This window comes from Equus caballus, chromosome 16 (genome assembly GCF_041296265.1).
Source record: "Equus caballus isolate H_3958 breed thoroughbred chromosome 16, TB-T2T, whole genome shotgun sequence".
Taxonomy (NCBI): domain Eukaryota; kingdom Metazoa; phylum Chordata; class Mammalia; order Perissodactyla; family Equidae; genus Equus; species Equus caballus.
Genome location: NC_091699.1, coordinates 19141203 through 19159861, shown reverse-complemented (window position 1 = coordinate 19159861; position 18659 = coordinate 19141203). Strand labels below are relative to the sequence as shown.

General features: G+C 38.5%; 1 protein-coding gene across 12 annotated transcripts in view; it reads right to left on the bottom strand.

Moving 5' to 3' along the window:
* RAD18 (RAD18 E3 ubiquitin protein ligase) overlaps positions 1–18659 on the bottom strand; it is a 161013-nt gene that overhangs the window by 29959 nt on the left and 112395 nt on the right. For 8 of the 12 annotated variants that reach the window (XM_023620038.2, XM_001495792.5, XM_070238547.1 and 5 more), the window contains one exon: positions 1479–1541. The exons of 3 other annotated variants lie outside the window; for them this stretch is intronic. In XM_023620038.2, coding sequence (XP_023475806.2) covers positions 1479–1541 — 63 coding nt within the window. Of the gene's footprint in view, positions 1–1478; positions 1542–10965; positions 14424–18659 lie in introns of those variants that run through there. One more of the 12 variants, XM_070238543.1, reaches the window with a different exon arrangement.

Here is an 18659-nt window from a genome sequence, read left to right as displayed (position 1 = left end):
TCAGCCTTTAAGAAAGGTAAAGAGGTCAACAGTATCAAATACTGCTAAGAAGTCAAGGAAGACGAGGTCTAAAAAATGTCCTTTGGATTTAGCAGGACGGAGGTCTTCAATAACTTTAGTGAAAGCTATTTCAGAAGAATGATGGGACGGGCTGAAGAGTAAGTGAGAGATAAGGAAATGGAAACTGCAAGTAGAGACCACGGACAGTCACGTGTCACTTAATGACAGGGATGCGTTCTGAGAAACGTGATGTTAGGCAATTTTGTCATTGTGTGAACATCGTAGAGTGTACTCACACAAACCTAGATGCTATAGCCTCCTGCACACTTAGGCTATATGGGACTAATCTTACAGGACCACCGTCACATATGCGGTCTGTTGTTGACTGAAATGTTTGTTACACAGTGCACGACTGTATGAAGAAAGGAAAGAGCGATACTATAGTAGCTGCACAATGAGAATGAGTAAGGTGCTTTTGTTGGTTGGTTGGCTGATTGAAGATGGAGAAGATTTGAGCATGCTAAAAACCCAGTGAGAAAGAGAGAGTTGAGAGAAGGAAGTTGCCTCATGACAGAAAAGGGAGAAGGAAGAAAGTAAAGTTCCTGACAAGGGGTAGAAATGAGGCAGGAGGAATTAGCCTCAGATGGGAGGAGGAACATCCCTTTATTATAAAAGGAGGGAATTATAAAAGGAGGGATAAAATATGTATACATTCAGGCAGACTTATACATTTGGTACGGGAAAGATGAGGATTCCCACATAATGGCTTCCATTTTCTCTATAAAGGAAGAGAAGAGGTCTTTAGCTGAAGGTGGAGCCATGGAAAAGAGCTGAGAAGGTTTCAAGCAATCTTTGCGAAGAATGGGACGAAAAAATGATCACAGAAACAGTAGAATTGCTAGGCAGTTTTGAGGGTCCATTTGAGGTATGTGATCATGAAATTATAGTGGAATAAATCAGCCCTGTGGTACTACAGATCACTCCTGTAGGTGGAAAGTAATGAAAATATAATATCCTTTGGCATTGTTCCTTTCCTCCTCGCCTACAGTGGAACCTGGAATAGGCCCCTCCAGCATTCTCATTTCCCAGAATAATTCATCAGTGTTACAGGAAAAGGAGTAAAACTGCATTTTTCTACACTAAACACATTTTATGACTTGGAACATCTAGGGAAGGATTAAAAGCTTTCTAAAGATTCTGAGCCAGTGCTCAAGGCCAAACTATTAATTGCCCATTGGAATAATCTTTCTTTAGAAAAACAACTTCTGACAAGTAAACAGAGTTATTACACTGGGATTCCATTTCTAAGCAGAAATATACAGAAACAAGTAGTAAACTGGAAATCTCTACTTTGATGAATGTGAATTATTATTCTTAAATCAGAAAGCACAAATATTCTTTTGTTTGAAAATCAACTGTATAGAATCATAATTTGTCAGGTCAAAGTACATGCTTGTTTCTTGATTATGAGAACTCACTTATGCGATGCTTCCCAGGCTTCCTCTTCTTCTAGAAGATCTCTTATGATGTCTGAACTGGAACTAAAAGGATATGTACATCAATATTGCCAGATAACAAAAAGACTATATGGTTCCATGCATATAAAATTCTAGAAAACAGAAACTAATCTATGGTGACAGAAAGCGAACCAGCAGACCAGGTGCTGCCCGCAGGGGGCAGGGGCGCACAAGGGGGGCTTACAAAGCCGCACAGGAAGCTTTGGGAGTGACGCGAAGGTCCATCTTGACTATGGGGAAGATCTCACAGCTGTATACGTATGCCAAAACTCATCAAACTGTGTGCTTTAAACATGTACAGTTTAGTATACATCAATTTCAAGAAAGCTGTAAAAAGAAGTTTAATAAATTAGCCATAATAATGAAACAAATCACTAAAACTTAAACAAATCCCTCAACATAAAACCTGGATTCAAACAGAATACAGGTCACGAGCCTTTTCAACTTCCCATGGCAACCAAAGATCAAGTCATGTTTTAAAAACTTTCCTCTAATAATGAAATTCACAAGAGATATTTTAAGTTCCTAAGTGGCTTTTAGTTCCTTTGTAACCAAAGTAAAGTATAATTTAATTAATTTGAACTGTATCAATAATGAAATCAGTTATAATGCAACCTGGCTTAAAGTGCTGTGTGGTCTTTGGCCTATATGTGCAGGGGGTGCAAGGTAAATAAGGTTACGGACGGCACGTATTATTTCCCTAAAAGAAAACACTGTTTTAAGGCTTTTAGCATTATGTTCTTACCCAAATAAATTCCTACCAAATAACTTTTTTTAAAATATCAAAAAAGCATTTCTTTAGACACCCAAGACACAGAATGTCATGGGCACTGTAGAAGACAAGGCAGAAATAGCAGTCACTACCCCAGGGTGGAGAGGCTAAAACAAAGGAATAACTCTCTCTTAGGTGAGAAACAACAGGTTTAGCAATGTTAGTGCCAATCATATTTCTAATGATACTCTAATAGAAAACAAAAGTTTAAAAATTATCAAGATTTAAAGTGCCAATGAGGGGCCAGCCTGGTGGCGCAGTGGTTAAGTTCACACATTCTGCTTCTCGGCAGCCCGGGGTTCGCTGTTCGGATCCCGGGTGTGGACATGGCACCGCTTGGCATGCCATGCTGTGGTAGGCATCCCACATATAAAGTAGAGGAAGTTGGGCACGAATGTTAGCTCGGGGCCAGTCTTCCTCAGCAAAAAGAGGAGGATTGGCAGCAGTTAGCTCAGGGTTAATCTTCCTCAAAAAAAAAAAAAGTGCCAATGAATTATTATCAACCAATTACAACAAATCACTTTGAAGCAACATGTGCCTATGATGCCTGAACAAAAAAAGGCAACAACAGTCAATAAACACTGTTCTGCACAATTGTCTTACTGAAGGGATTTCCCGCCACACTCCCAAGACGCTCAAGGAGCTGCATGCAGGATCCTCTCTGGCACGGTTCACGTGTACACTGGCCTGCGGGTGGGACCGCACCTGCAGTGCAAGCAGAGTGACTCTCCACTACAGCTAGTGCAGTGGTTCTTAGGAACTCCAGGATAAGAATCCTCATACAGTAGTAGCAATACTTTTCGTATTTGTGGCTTGAGAAAATACATAACAATAACAAAGCATTTTAAATGTACTAATATCTTTAGTTTATATCGTATTCATTATAGCAGCACATGCATACATTTAAAAACAGTGGTGCATGCATTTGTGAGACGCTCTTTATTATGCCTACCGATAATTCTGGATGTGCATGTACTTTTGCAGACACTGCGATCATTCCTTCAGGCCCCTGGGTTGGGAAGCACTGATCTCACCTGTCAGAGTACCTAAGCATCTACCATTCTTTATTTTATTCATAACATTGAGAGTGGCCCCCTGCTCAAATGCAAGGGCCCCTGAAAATAAAAACATCAATTTATCATCAGTCATTTTCACCTTACTGTAAACCAGCTTACAACAAGCTTTTCCCATTACACAGCTAACTAAATGTGGTTTTTACAAGGAGGGAAGAAGGAAAAGCAGAAAGCCCTTAAGGAGATCCAAGACAGATTTCACCAACTTTATCATTTTCCTAAGAGACAGACACACAGCACTCGCTAGGGATCCTTAGACCCACTGCCACCCCTATGACCACACAACCACAGAAGTGGTTCTAAACCTTTCCGTTCACAGGATCCCAACTTCGTTATTCCTTACTTTGACAATAACTACACCAACTTTGTAAAGAAAACTGAAGCTGTTTTAATGTAACTTTTTCATTCCCTTATCCCTACTCCAGGTTATGTCAATACCATCACCCTTTCTTCTTACCAGGATAGAGGTAGGGCAGTGTTTCTTAACCTCTTTTCATTATTGCCTTCCGCCTCAAGAAGCTGTTTTAGGCTTTTTTTTTTCCTTATTGCCCCTCCATGAAATTTGAATACCACAAATGTATGTCTGTTTATCTATTTTATATATATCTGTGCTTCATACACAAAGAGAGCAAGATTTTTTGGCCATCCTCATCCCCAAGAACCAATTTCCACCCCCTATGGGGCAAAATTGCTCCTACTGAGAACCTGTGAGCTGGCAGAATGGGGGTTAGGAGGTGTCATGTGGTTCTGGGTCCCGGTAGGTGTCACATAGCTAGAAAAACAGTAAAGTCAGCTTCTTGCTGACACCCTCCGATACACACATACAAATTTCTTTTTTTTTAAACAGGAAGGTTACAAAGCATCCCTACTATTTCAGGTAAGTAAGCAGGATGGCCAGGCCTGTCAACTAATCTAGTAGTCTGTGATCAATTTACCTAGGGGCTTTCAAGTCACCAGTACAAACCACTGATTTGTTAAAGGAAAATATTTGCAGTACATTAGTGACACAAACCTAAGAGGTTTTTGCTATGCTACCTCTGTGAAAACAGATGGCAGAGGAGGCTTACAAAAAACATAGCTCAAAAGTTGTCTGCACCCTCCTCCTCTGCAACTTCAGTACCACTGACCAGCAAGACGGCACAGCTCCCCGATTTCCTCAATTCTCATCCCCTTTCCTTCTGCTCCAGCTCAGTCACTAACCTGAATGATAACCAAATCACTAAAGTGAATGATACAAAGTTTGCGAGGTTTGCAGTTTTCCTAAAATGAAGCTTCAGGATTATCTGCTATATTTGCTGCTCCAATTCTAGTGACCACTGAGAAGCTGAGAGCTGATACTAAGACAATTAAAATAGCAGACAGAACCGTTCATTCCTTTCTAAAGTAATGTACTTACTATATTCTACTCAAAAGCCCACTCCTGAAATTAAACACACAGTTTCACAAATAGAATCTTACAAAGAGACTATTGGGCATAACAATCAGTGCTACTAAAATTATCACTCTCAGATCTCTTCCTTGTGATGGAAGCAATTGTTACTTTTGAAGTCTTAGTCATTTGAATATGCCTTGGAGATAAAAAATTCCTTTAATATACTTTCAAGACATCTAAAGAATCTTCCAAAGAAGAAAATAAATTACTCACACTGGTATACCCAGGGTCAGAGCACGCACAAACCTACGCATTTTGAGCTTTTAAGTCTTGGACAAGGAACTTGTACAGAGCAAACTTTAGCTTCTCTACTATTTGGGTTTGGAACATTCTGGTAGACCACGCTTTTAAGAAGCTGGATGAACAGGAGATCTGGTACATGAAAGTTACAGCTCCCTATGGAAGGGTGTTCAAATTGTGCTCTCGGAAGTCACCTTCGGTCTAGGCTAGAGTGGATATTATTATCTGGATTAAATACATGTGTGAAAGATTCATAGGCAAAAAATATGAATCTTGAATTCTATGGAATTCCTAACCTCTGTTCAGGAAGACTTTAGTAAGTCTACTGAGAACACCCACACTTAATTTTTCATACATTTAGACCTTATTTTCAGCTCAAACTTTCAGAAGCATAAGCTAAACTGGTTATGTTGGTTAGTCTTTGGCCTAGCTGGTCTTCCTGTAATATTTCACTCTTGTCATTCTCTGACCAAAAGCAGTAGCACAACATCTTATCAGGCAAAGGAAAACATCATCTTTGCATATTTCTTTTGTAGCATCTTATTTCATACTAGTCAAGATTTTACCACCAAAACTGAAAAGTAACATGCCAAATACCTCTGGCAAAGGCATGACTGGTGATACTACCCAGAGGAAAAATCACAGATTTTAGTGTCAGACCAAGTTAAGGTTTCAGGCCTGTTCTCACTTAATGTGTAACCTTGGGCAAATTACTTAATCTTTCCACGTCTCAGTAGCCTCAGCTGTAAAATAACACATGTAATTCACAAGGATGTTTTTAAGATTAATCAACAGAACACACAGAATGTTTAGCATGGAGCTTGGCCACAGTAAGTGTTCAATAAATGTCGGTTCCATTTCCATAAAACAGCCCTGGGTCTCAAGTACCTGAATAATTGGCTCAGTACTATGCAGCAATTTGCCCTAGGAAACCTGATCACAATGTGCTCTGTTTTAATCTTTGATTTCCACCGTTTCTATGACACCAGGTGTGAATTCATCAGAACTTATTTATCCAGTATGACAGGTACACAGGGTACTGAGGGATGGGAAAAATGCAAACATCTGCTAGAAAAATCCTGTGGATTAAAGATTACTTACAAGCGGAATTTTTCTATTATCTAGTAGTTATTCCCGTCCCCCAAAATCTCTTCTCATAATTATGGCATTAATTTGAACGTACTTGACTATAGCCAACTTTAAAAAAAAAAACAAAAAAAACTCCTTACGGACAGATAACTGGAGGATTGATGGAGAGCACACAGTGCCCACCAGACAATGGTACTTAAATGAACGCTGCCAGCTGCCATGAATCCTTCCTCAAACCCCTTTCTTACTAGTCTGTTCTGCAGGGTAAGCAAAAGCTTATATGCCAAATATTTTGGCAATAGGCTAACAATAACATATTAGAATAGTAAACAACCTAGCTTCAAAAAAAAATCAATAATGACAATGACAGAAATTACCATTTTGTGAACAACTACTTCTACAAATCATTGTGATAATTAGTTTACTTACATTAGTTTTACTTCATATAAGCACCCTAGGTTTTATCCCCGTACGAGAGATGTATAAAGGCTCAGAGAAATTAAAGTAAGCAAAAAAACCAGGGAAGTGAATGGAAAGCTCGTCTTCTTTCTTCTATACCTTGCTGCTTCAACTAGTGGTAGCAGAAAAATAAAATGCTATTAAGCCACAAGAGTTAAGAATAGCACCTCCTCCTATGTATTCATCAATAGGGTTTTTACCAGACAACCGTCAACAAGGTTCATGGATAAAGCAAGGCTAAGAGTTTCACTGCATGCCACTAAGATCTAGAAAAACACAAAATGAAGAAAGCTTCAGATAGGAGAAAAACAATACCAAAAGAACTTACTCACAAGTAATCCATGCCAAATCCTTAAAAAGAGATGAAACCAAAAAATAACTAAGTTTATGTTCTATTCACAAAGCATTCACTATGTATAATCATCTCGTTTGCTTTTTAGAATCACCCAGGGAGGTTAGCAGGGCAAAAAACCTATCATTCCATTATATCAAAGAGGGAACTGAAGCTCAGGGAAATTAATGCAACAATCTACCATGTGCCAGGCACCCTTCGAGAGGCACAAAGCCATGGCTGAGCTGGACTCCCACAATGGAACAAAGACCACCACTGGCTAGGTATGGGGATCTCATGGACACATAAATTTCAAAGACTTGATGTCGTAGTGTCTTAGGTAAAGATACATTCCCCCAGAACAATGTCCCATTCATCCAAAGGACAGAAGATCTCATGTACCGTCCAGTTTCAGCTCTTTTGAAAATGCAAAAGATGTGGAAGAACTATTCCATGTTCCCACATTGTCTTTAGAAAGTTTCAACAAACAAAATTCATCACCTGCAACAAAATGAACCATTTAGCTTTCAGGGGTATTCTGAAGTCCATAAATATTCCCAGAAAAAAGGCTAAAATAAAATACAAAACAATAATGTATATTAGTAGGAAAAGACTTTGTGGCAACATGAAATTCATTAAATGTCACATTCTTAACAGTTAAAAGACCAAATGTAATACGTCAAACTTCCAAAAGCAATTATGAAGATTTTAAAAAATAACAAAGCTATCACTGCATTATAGTAAAATACTTACGACTTAGGTTACTGTTCAGTTACTTTCATAATGTTTTCTTCAGATACTATTTTCTCTTAATTTGACGAGAAACATAAACTTATTCAGCAATTTTTCTAATAATCCCAGTGCCCTCAAATTACAAAATCCCATTAATATCTTTTTCTTAACTTACTGCCTGCATCACCAACCTGTATTAACCAACTTATAATAATGATAGTGATGAAGATAACGATAATTTCCAAAACTTTATTTTGAAGTACCCACTCTTTTTTCTAAAAGTAGATTAATATATTTACATGGTTCAAAATCAAGATGACATAAAAAGATGTACACTGAGGAGTCTCATTTCCTCCTTTGTCCCCGGCAAATTTGTTCTCCCTTGTCTTCGACATGTAACCACTTATTAGTTTGTTGTTTATTCTTCTAGTGTTTCTTTATGCAAAACCAAATAAACGTAAGTATACATCATTTTCTCCTCTTTTAGAAAAGAAACAGAATGCTATAGCTGTTCTGAATTTTGGTCTTTTCACTTAGAAACATATCCTGAAAGTGTCTCCATCATCAGCACATAGAGATTTTCCTTTTTTAACAATCACATAGTATTTCATCGTGTGAATGTACTCTAGTTTAACCAACCAGCCCCAATGATGAGTACTTGAGTAGTTTCCAGTCTTTTATCACTATAAACAATGACTCGATGAATAACCCTGTGTATACAGGTCATTTTGTATGTGTGCAGGTACATCTGCAGGACAAATTCATCGGAATACTGAGTAAAAGGCAAAACAATAGCACTTTTGGTTGATCTCATTGGATTCCTCTCCTTAGGGACTGCATTAAGCAGCCCTCCACCCAGTAATAAATGAGAGCACCCGTTTCTCCACAGCCTTACGGCAGAGTATATTAGCACATGTTAAGATTTTTGCCAACCTAACAAGTGAGAAATGGATTGAATTTGCATTTCTCCTTCAGCAGACTGTCTGTTCATGACTTTCGCCCATTTTTCTATTGGGTCTGTGGGTCCCTTCTTTCTCCCAGTCTCTAGGTACTCAAAAACAGTATCTATTCTTGAATGTTTTTAAAAGGTTCTATTAAACCTCTATAAATGACAAGAAAATGTATTAGCCTGTCTTCTTTCATTGTCAAAAGCATTTCTACGTTATATCTGAAAGTTAAACATTCTTCTTTTAAAGTAACATATTTGAAATTTTTCTCAGTTGATGAGAAAGAATTCCAAAGCAGGCATCTATTACATTTATCTTAATTCTAGCCGCAATTCCAAATCAATTTGTTTGATTATTTCTAGTACCCAACACTATCCTCTGTAATCAGTGCAGGAACCCTGGCTAACCCCAATTAACTACATACTCTGAGCTGTACACCAGCAACTAAACATGGTGAAATAAAAACCCATCTATTGATCTGACTTTATCTGCTGACTAATCACATTTAAAATTCTTGATCACAAATCTCAAATGGGCAATCCTCACTACCAGGCAACCCTCTAATACTGACCTGGCATGTTCTGTTTCCCACTCTCAAAAAGACTCATACTTTCTCAGATTGCCTACCCACCATCCTACCCTCACTCTCAGCTAATGAACCTGCCCTACCTACATTAAGAAAATAAAAGCCATCAGGGAGGAATTTGCTGATCTCCCATCTGCACATGTACCTACATCCTGTCTTCCTTGCTGTTACTATGGATGAATCAACTTTGCACCCAGCAAAGACCAACCCTCCCATTCGATCTCACCTCTTGCTGCCTCATCAAGACTTCACTCATTCAATTAGCTGTCCACCCAGATCAGTTTCCCCTTCTCTACTGCATCATCCCTATATAATCACTCCCTTCATCCCCTGTGACCCTCCAGATACAGTTCTAATGTCTATCATCCTTCACAGCAAGTTACGGCGAGTTGTCAGTAGTTGCTATCTCTCCTTCCTTCCCCAGGATTTCCCCCTCAACTCACATTAGTCAGTCTTCCACCTGAAACCCACTCACTTGAGACCACACCTGCTAAGATCTTTATGTTGCCAAAAAGTCCACAGTCCCTTCTCTAGTCTTATCTCATTTGTCCTCTCAGTCTCTTCTCTTCAGTTAGCTTTCATGATGTCACAATGTCCTGGTCTTCCTCATCCCCCACTGGCTTATTCCTCCTCAATCTCCTTTGCTCAGTCTCTTCTTTCTACATGTTGGAGTAAAAGAGGGTTCGGTCCTGATTGTCTCTTTCTATACTCCTGTGCTACATGTCTCAGCCAACACCATGCCTTTAATGCGTCTCTCTCCTCCACCTCCACCTCGTTTGATATCTTTACTTGGTTATCTTACAGGCTCCAAAAGAAAAACCCCTTGATTACCAATATGACCCACCTCCCAGCCCCTGGCCAAACTTTCTACTGCCCTTCCCAAATTTTCCCATCTTACTTTGTAAACAGTACCACCATTCACCCCGTTGGCAAAGCCAAAAATTTAGGACTCATCCTTGATGCTGAGCTTTTCCTTGCTCACTATATGCAAACCATCAGAAAGTTCTGCCAATCCTACCTCCAAACTATATCCCCAATCCCACCCACTTCCATCTTCACTATTACTATTCTGACCCACTCTGCCATAAACCCCCAAGTGACTGCTACAAAGTAACCGGTCTCCCTGCTTCCACTCTCGCCTCGCCTCTAGGCCCCCGTCCACTCTTTGCAGCATCTGGAGATGTCCTTTTAAAACACGTAAACCAGACCATATCAGATCGGACCAATATTGATCAATATCGGTCCCAGATTGATCTGTAGATTCAATGTAATCAACCAAAATTACAGCAGACTTTTTTGTTAGCAACTGACGAGCTGACTTTAGAGTTTCTAAGGAGAGGCAAAGGACCCAGAATAGCCAAAGCTAAGCATGGCGGGCATCTCTGGCCTCCGGCATCTTCTTGTTACGACAAACAAATATTATCATTTTCTATGTGCCGAGGAAAAGAGTCAGGAAACTGTATTAAACAGAGAAGCATACCTTTTAGGTCACTAATTTTAAATTCTTACAAAAAGTGAAGAAAAGTAGTGTGTGTTCTTTTTTTAAGGAAGAGAAATAACATTAGGTTAATTCCAAACATTGGAGTTCTCTTGGCTCTCTGGAAAAATTCAATTTCAAAATATAATTAAAAGTTTGTGCTTATGTTTAACTTACAAACTTAAGAAACAAAAGAAGACATCAACTCTGAGAGTGTAATGTAAGAGCAAATTTTTTTAATTAGCAAAATTTTCACCACTACAATTAGATAACTGAATCAAACTCAAACTAAATGGGCAGAGGGACAAAATTAGGATGCTTCATTTTGTTTTTATTCTTTAGACTGTCAGCAGTATAAATGACCGATACAAACAGAAACCAAATACAAAAAGGTAATGAAATCACAGCAACAGGTTACAATACTCAGCCCATAAGGAGAAATGAGTTAAAAGCCAAGCAGCACCTCAAAATGAAAATCTCCTCTATCACATAAGAAGCTTTCATTGATGACAAGTTTCTGTGATAACAGGGACCGAGCGGCTGGGTACGAGGCTCAGGATGAGACTTTGTGTCTTCTGCACAGCCAGGCCAACTTCCATATAATCTATCCTGAGAAGGACATTCAGCTGGGCAAATGTGGGACGCCTGGACAATACCAACCACCCACACTACAGAAACCAGACAGGAAGTCAAAGTTTAGGCCATAAAACTCCAGTCTTACGATCTGTTTCAGGAAGAGAAGAATTTTAAAACTACCATGTATTGCTGCATTTTAGGCAGTGGACACTGAACCTCCCTGTGACTCAGTTCCCACATAAAATGACGTGTTAGACTAAATGATCTAGTGCATGAGAAAGAATTATCCCTCCAGAACTATATTTACCCCAAATTTTAATGTTCTGATACATATTTTTAATCTTTTATTTGTACTATTCCCCATACTCCAACAACAGGTTATAAATGGCTAAAATAAAATGTGCTTACAAGGACAAGAGAAGCATACTGAAGCACACATTAACGACATCTTAAAGGCTTCCACAGTTGACTTCTGCAGAATTACCTAAAATAAATAACTAAATAACAAGCAAGCCTCTGCATTTGAGGCCTAGCATGCTTTAACGCTTGAATCTCTCTGAAATACAAGAACAATGTGCACTGCCTACGTGGTAAAATCAATAGAAGTAAGCAAAATCAGCGATTTAATAAGTACTCATGTTCCAGAACGTGACTATTTGTGTGGGAGTAAAGAGAACAGAGAAGATGTGCAAACTAACACTGCATGTCCTTCTAACAAGGCAAATATAATCTATCATCAAAACCCAGACAATTTAGGGAGTAATATAGGGTGTTATTAATAATGATGCCAATACAAGAAATGGAAACCAGCCTACCTCAGGGGAACCAGAACATACGGTCATTCATATCTATTTGAGATCAGTTTTGATATTTTGAACTGATGCTTGAACTCCATTAAAATGCTCCTAACAAAAGAAGCAATGGTGCCTAAGACAAAAATTCTGATGCAATTCATGTTGTAATGGGAAAAAACCTCGGCCAAGAATTCTTGGCTTCAACTCTATTGGTTGGATGACTTTAGACAGGCCACATCACCTCTCTGGGCCTCCATTTCCTTACCTGAGATATGAAGTTACTAGATTTAGTGACTTCTTGAGGAACCTTCTAACTTGAAAATGTTTGTATTCTATCCTAACATGCTCTTTCCCAGGTTCTGAAGACCTCCAAGGAGACTATAACATCTGCTCCTCTGATGCAGAAGCAAAGGTGGTATGAAAGGAGAAGGCAGGATAAAAGATCTGATTTTAACTTCAAGGTGACTGCAACAGATTATAAACTTGATCAACTGACTAAAAATACCAAATCCCAATAGCATGATATGTAAATTACATATCATTCCTATTCCATCTAATTTCATTCACCAGAACAAGGCCAAAACGATTCAGATTTTTCCTTTTTTTTTGAACTAGAGAGAGCTCTTAACTAGCTGCCCACATTTGCAGTCTGCGAGTGTTGATCCAAAATAGTTACTGATTAGATGTCTAACACTTAGAAGGAACTATAGTTCCTTCAAGGTCTCATACTTACTCTTCTCAAAGTATATCGAAAAATACACTCTTGGCTACCCCTTTTTATTACAAATGAAGAACTGAATTCTGAGCCAGTCAAGATATCTCGGTTTTATGAATCTAGCCAAATATATGCAGAAGCATATGGGACTAGAATGTCTATAAAGTTTACAAAAACATCTGAAAAACTAAAAAGGGAAAACATACTTTAAAAAATTCAACCTTATGTAAGTATTATCATCATGCCAACCCAAACTCTCAACACTACAGTCATTGTGCCAAAACCCTGGGTGATGATCAGACACTGCTACAAGCTATGACAAGGAAGGTATCATTTGACAAGTATGGAACCTGGAAGGAACTGCCAATTTCTGTAAGCATTTTAGATACACAAGGAATAATCTACTACAGATTTTAAAACTCTCTCCTGACACAGGAAACTGAAGGGTGCAAATTTATTTTACAGAGGACCTTTATATCATGGCAGTTCACGAATTTGGTAAAAACAAAAATATTTGCCACTTAGGACTGACTCAGAATGCTGAAAAATCAAGAATTTATTATAAAACAACAAAAGCTATTATAAAGAGGCTCATCAGATGACCCAATGAAAATGCATAATAAAAAACCCCAAAAGGTGCTAACATGAACTGCCTGAGAGTAAAAGAAAAAACAATAAAACTTATCATTTAACAGCGAGTATCCTTTAGCATTGAGTATTGGAGAAAAGACAAAACTATCTATATTTTCACATTGTTTTTGGAGGATTACTATCAAAATCACTTTTACACTAACAAAAACATGGTAACTGAAGAGGATGCAGCATATTGTACACTGTGCATGTTCTCCCTTGTGATGAAATGTAAAGGCTGGCCTACATCCTCCGAGGTGAAATCATTCTATCAAGTAAAAATATTAGCACAAGAACGCAAAACTGATTAAAAACATCACACAACAGAGACGAAAACAGAATTCTTCCCTTGTGCTACATTTATGGATTAAATTTTAACATACTACTAAATAATAAAGCATTTTATAGAATGTGTTAAAACAGTTTTATTAATTAATTTAGATAACTACATGTAACATGTTAAGTGAAAGAGAAAGAAGAACTGTTCAATAAACTTCTTACAACCCAGAAACACTGTCCAATTTACCACTGAAGAAAATAATGTTTTGATGACTTTGGTTTTCCAATATTCAATACATTCTTTGAATATTTTCACACCAATATTCCTCTTTATTTTGATGTTGTAATGTACTTTTAAAAAATAAACTTTTTATTTTAGAATAGTTTTATATTTACAGAAAAGTTGCAAAGATAGTACGGAAAGTTTCCACATGCCCCACACCCAGCTTCTTCTGTCCTTAACATCCTACAGTAGTCTGATACATTAGTTACAGCCAATGAGGCAATATTAATACATTATTATTAACTAACATCCACACTTCAATTTCTTCAGTCTTCACCTAATGTCTCTTTTCTGTTCCAGGATCCCATCCAGGATTCCACATTACATTTAGTCCTCACATCTGCTTAGCTTCCTCTTGGCTGTGACATTTTCTCAGACTTTCTTTGTTTTTGATGACCTTGACAGTTTTGAGGAGTGCTGGTCAGGTATTTTGTTGAATGACCCTCAACTGGAGTTTGTCTGATGTTTTTCTCACAATTTGTCTGAGGTCACTGAGTTTTGGGGAGGAAGACCACAGAGGTAAAGTATCATTCCCATCACACCATATCAGAGTACATGCCATCAACATAACATTGCCGTTGATGTTGACCTTGATATCTGGCTGAGACAGTGACTGTCAGGTTTTTGTTTTCTCTTCTTTTCTCAACCCCTCTCCCCTTTCTGTCTCTCCGCCTATTTCTCTCTTTTTCTAGCACTTCCTTGATTCCTGCCCCAGCTCTGAAATCAGCCATTTCTCCAAGAAGCACTGGTTCCTTCTTTTGAAGAATGTCATTAGAAACCAAGATTGGTGCACTAGGTGCGCTGGTCCTAACTGGCGCTCTTGCTTCTTGGCTCGGGCAGCTGACAGAGCAAGGAAATACATGTATGTGTACTAGCTGACTTATATACACAGATCTGTAAATATTTCTACATGTATCTATGTGAGTCTACATTAAGCTAAACGTGAGTTCATATTAAGGTCTCCAATTCTAATCCAGTACCACATGGATAGTTTCAGCCTTTCTTGTCTGTAATCTCCCACTCCAACAGTGAGAAACCTGACTCCCATTTGCCATCCATTTTAAGACAAAGACATAGAACTAACATGACAGGAAAAACAAATTATGCTAAGCTACAGATAAGCAGGATTTGGGAAAAGTCTTCTGAAATGATAAGTCAAGGAGAAACCAGCTATAGATTAGAGAAGTATTTAAGGTCCACACATCAGTGCAAATCAAATAGTACGTATAAGTACACTTCAAAATACTACTTTCTAATTCTTAAGCATGAAGAAACAATCCTGAGTAAAAAACATTTAAATATAATTACCCTTAGAACTGCCCAATAGAAGGTTGGCTTTTTTTTTTTTTTAATGTCCAAGGAGGGTTCAAAGCCACACAATGTTGTCACCTATTAATAAGGTACTTCTAAAGACTTTCTAACAAGAGACCAGCAGGCTTATTCTGCCACACCCAACAAAGTAACTTCAGAAGTGGGAGAGGATGTCTGTATACACCACAAGGCCCGTTAATAGTACTCTTACTCTGTTAAGGAGAAACAGAGCAGCATAATAAGGAAAAATGCCCAACAATCAAAGAACTCTGGGTTCTTGAGATTTTCTGCCTAAGGCATATTAAGCATGTTACTAAACTTCACTTTGGTGATGGATTCTTTCGTACTTTGCTTTACTCCCATCAGTTTGAGGACTCATTTGTCTCAGAGCTTTGTAGATAATCTGTCCCATTCTCCCCCTGACATTTGCTTATCTATCACTTCTTCAACAGCCCCCAGCCATCCTCATCTCTGCTCTTCCTGGCAGCAACGGGCAAGTGTGCTTGGCAAGCAGGTGCACAGAGGTGCAAGAAGGTCTGGAATGCCCACAGACATTCCTGTGTTCTCTCGGGCTGGAGAAACAGGCAAAAGCCTGCAGCAGCCCAATTGCACTAATAAACCAGATGTAAAACCAAACCATTTTCCTAGCTTCAGTTGGAATCATTGCCTTGGGAGATCCCACTGGTGCCCTGCCCCATCCCTTTACACTTAGCCCCTCAGTGTACCAGGCTTGACTTCCAACTGTCAGCGCCTTTGCCTGAGGTGTCCTCTTGTTGCCAGAGCCTGCTCTGTCACCAGCATGGAAGTCTGGAAGCAGCAGGGAGCAGCTCCCAACCAAATGACTGATTCCTTTGCGCCTTCCCCCTTGGGTGGGATAACTCAGGTGAGTGTTTTAAACCAGCTCTCGGTTCCCAGGAGGATTAAACTCCAGCTGTTCACAGTGACATCTAGTTTGATAACATGCCCCTTTAAATGTTTCCTTTTCCTGTCTCACTTCCCCACTCCCTACAGTGCTTCCTTCACTTTCTAAATTTACTACTTGCACTCAAATCCTTGTCTCAGGGTCTGCCTCTCAGGAAACGCAACAATTTCAAGAACTGCATATTCCCACTCTTTCAAGAATGTGAAGAGCAAGCTGGCCTGGCCATAGCAGCATTATCAGGAGAACTTGGGCTCTGAGGTCAAGCTGACCTAGGTTCTCGGTTCAAATGCTGGTATTGCCATATACCATGTGTACAACCCCTAAGAAACTTATTTAACTCCTTTGACCTTTCACTTCCACATCTCTAAAATGGGTTTGCCTGTGACTAAATGACATAACACATGTAACATTCTTAGCACTCAGATAACATTTGTAGAAACCACACACCTCACTGCCTACATTAATAAGACTTCACCATCCACTGTTTCATCGATATAACTTTACTATTCCAGGAGACTCTTCTCCAGGAAGATAAAAGTTGTGAATAACTTCATTGTTGAGTCCAAAAACTTCCTGAAAGACCCACCAGCTTTTCAATAGAAAGGACATGCTCCCAAGATTCTCTGAATCCCTCACCTCGAAATCCTCATCTTGCCGTATTCACCAATTCTGAACTATTAGGTTTATTCAATCCTAACCAAGACCTGCCTGAAACCAAACTTCACAGTCTCAACACACATCTCAACTGTGCCCTTCTGGCTACAAGAGGCTACTCTGACGATAGAGGTGGTGTTTCATCTTCCCTTCAACATGCAATAAACTCAGCTCGGTCTTAGCAACAGGGTGATGGTGCTAGGATTTGATATTCCTTAGATGAATGTCACAATGGTGCTTTTTCTCTTAAGATTTTCCCATCATTCTCCAATTTACCCAGAACTTAGGAAAGGCTGAAATTTAATTACTCCTTAAATTTTCCAACAAATGGTAATCGACATTTCTTCACGTTTTTGTTTTTTGCTCTCTTGCTCTTAAGAATTCTAGATAGATAGTTCTTCCAAAAAAGACTGAAAAGTGAAGAAAAGTTGTACCAAAATATATCAAGGTATGGCCAATGGCTAATTAGACTTTTTGTCAAAGTGCCCGCGTCTGTATTGGATCTCCTACACAAAGATGCTGCTAGTAACTTAGCATCAGAGAAGAGGTGACTGTTTTTGCCAAGGATTGTAAAAAGTTAAATGTATTCATTCACACCTTCTCTAACTGAGGTTCTTTTATGACCAACACTTAGCATCAACAAGAAGGTTCATGTAAGTACCAAGTGGTGAAATTGGCTGGGCTTTGTGAATACTCCTGTGAGTACCGAAATCATAGTCCTTGCTTCATTAGCCCATATTCTCTAAAACACCAAAGCAGACATAACTATGTGGGGTTGGTCACAAACAGATTGACTGAAATAAAAGAAAACTATACTTACCATCCCACGTGGACTCCCGGCTACCACTTTTTTTTGGTCAATAAATCATAAGTATTAAATTTTTCCTTTAGAAAAATCTCCTAGTATAAACAAATTTCTTTGATTATGGACAATGACTCTTTTTAATAAATTTTTTAATTTTAATAATTCCAAACCTATAGAAAATGACTCATATCCTTCACTCAGATTTTCTAATTAACATTTTGCCACATTTGCTTTATCACTCTCTCTCTCTTTGTATTTATGTGTGTTTGTGCATGCGTATGTGTATATAGACTCACACACAATACAGGTTGTTTTTGGTTCTAGGTAGTTTCCCCCTAAATGTCTTTGCCGCAAGCATGTTCGCAGCAAAACTAATTGGCCATAAGGCAATTTTGCCATAAAAGATGAAATAACTGGTTGACAGTTTGGTTTCATTTCTTCTACACTGATGAAGTTCTCACACTACTCTCATTTTTATATTATATAAATCTTAGCCCTCAAACTGGTCTATACAGTGATGAATAGACGTGGTAGCCTTAAAATAGTAGATCATAACAACTACCTATACTGACTTGATAGAAAACACATGAGAAAATTTATAGGAAGTGTGAAATAAGACAGTGTAAAACCAGATTCCATACACACTAGAAAATAACACATCAGTTTGCAAATCCTTTGGTGAACACAATCATCTCTCCCACCTGTCAAAACCAAAAGTTTACCAAGCTACAGCAAAAATATAAAAGCAGCGGCTACTAATTCACGAAAGACTTTGACAACAACAAGTGCTTAGGTACAACCCACAAAATAAAAGCAGCTCTTTGCACAGTACTGCGATGAATCTACATACATTTTAAATGTATTCAAATATTTTTTGTATTTCTACTTTTCATCATAAAGTCTTTTTAATATTGTTATTAATTTTAATGTCCCTCTTTTATTTTTTCCTTTTTTATCTTTTATGGCAAAATTGTGTTACAGTCAATTAGTTATGCAGCAAAAACACTTGCAGCAAATATGCTTAATGCTGAAACT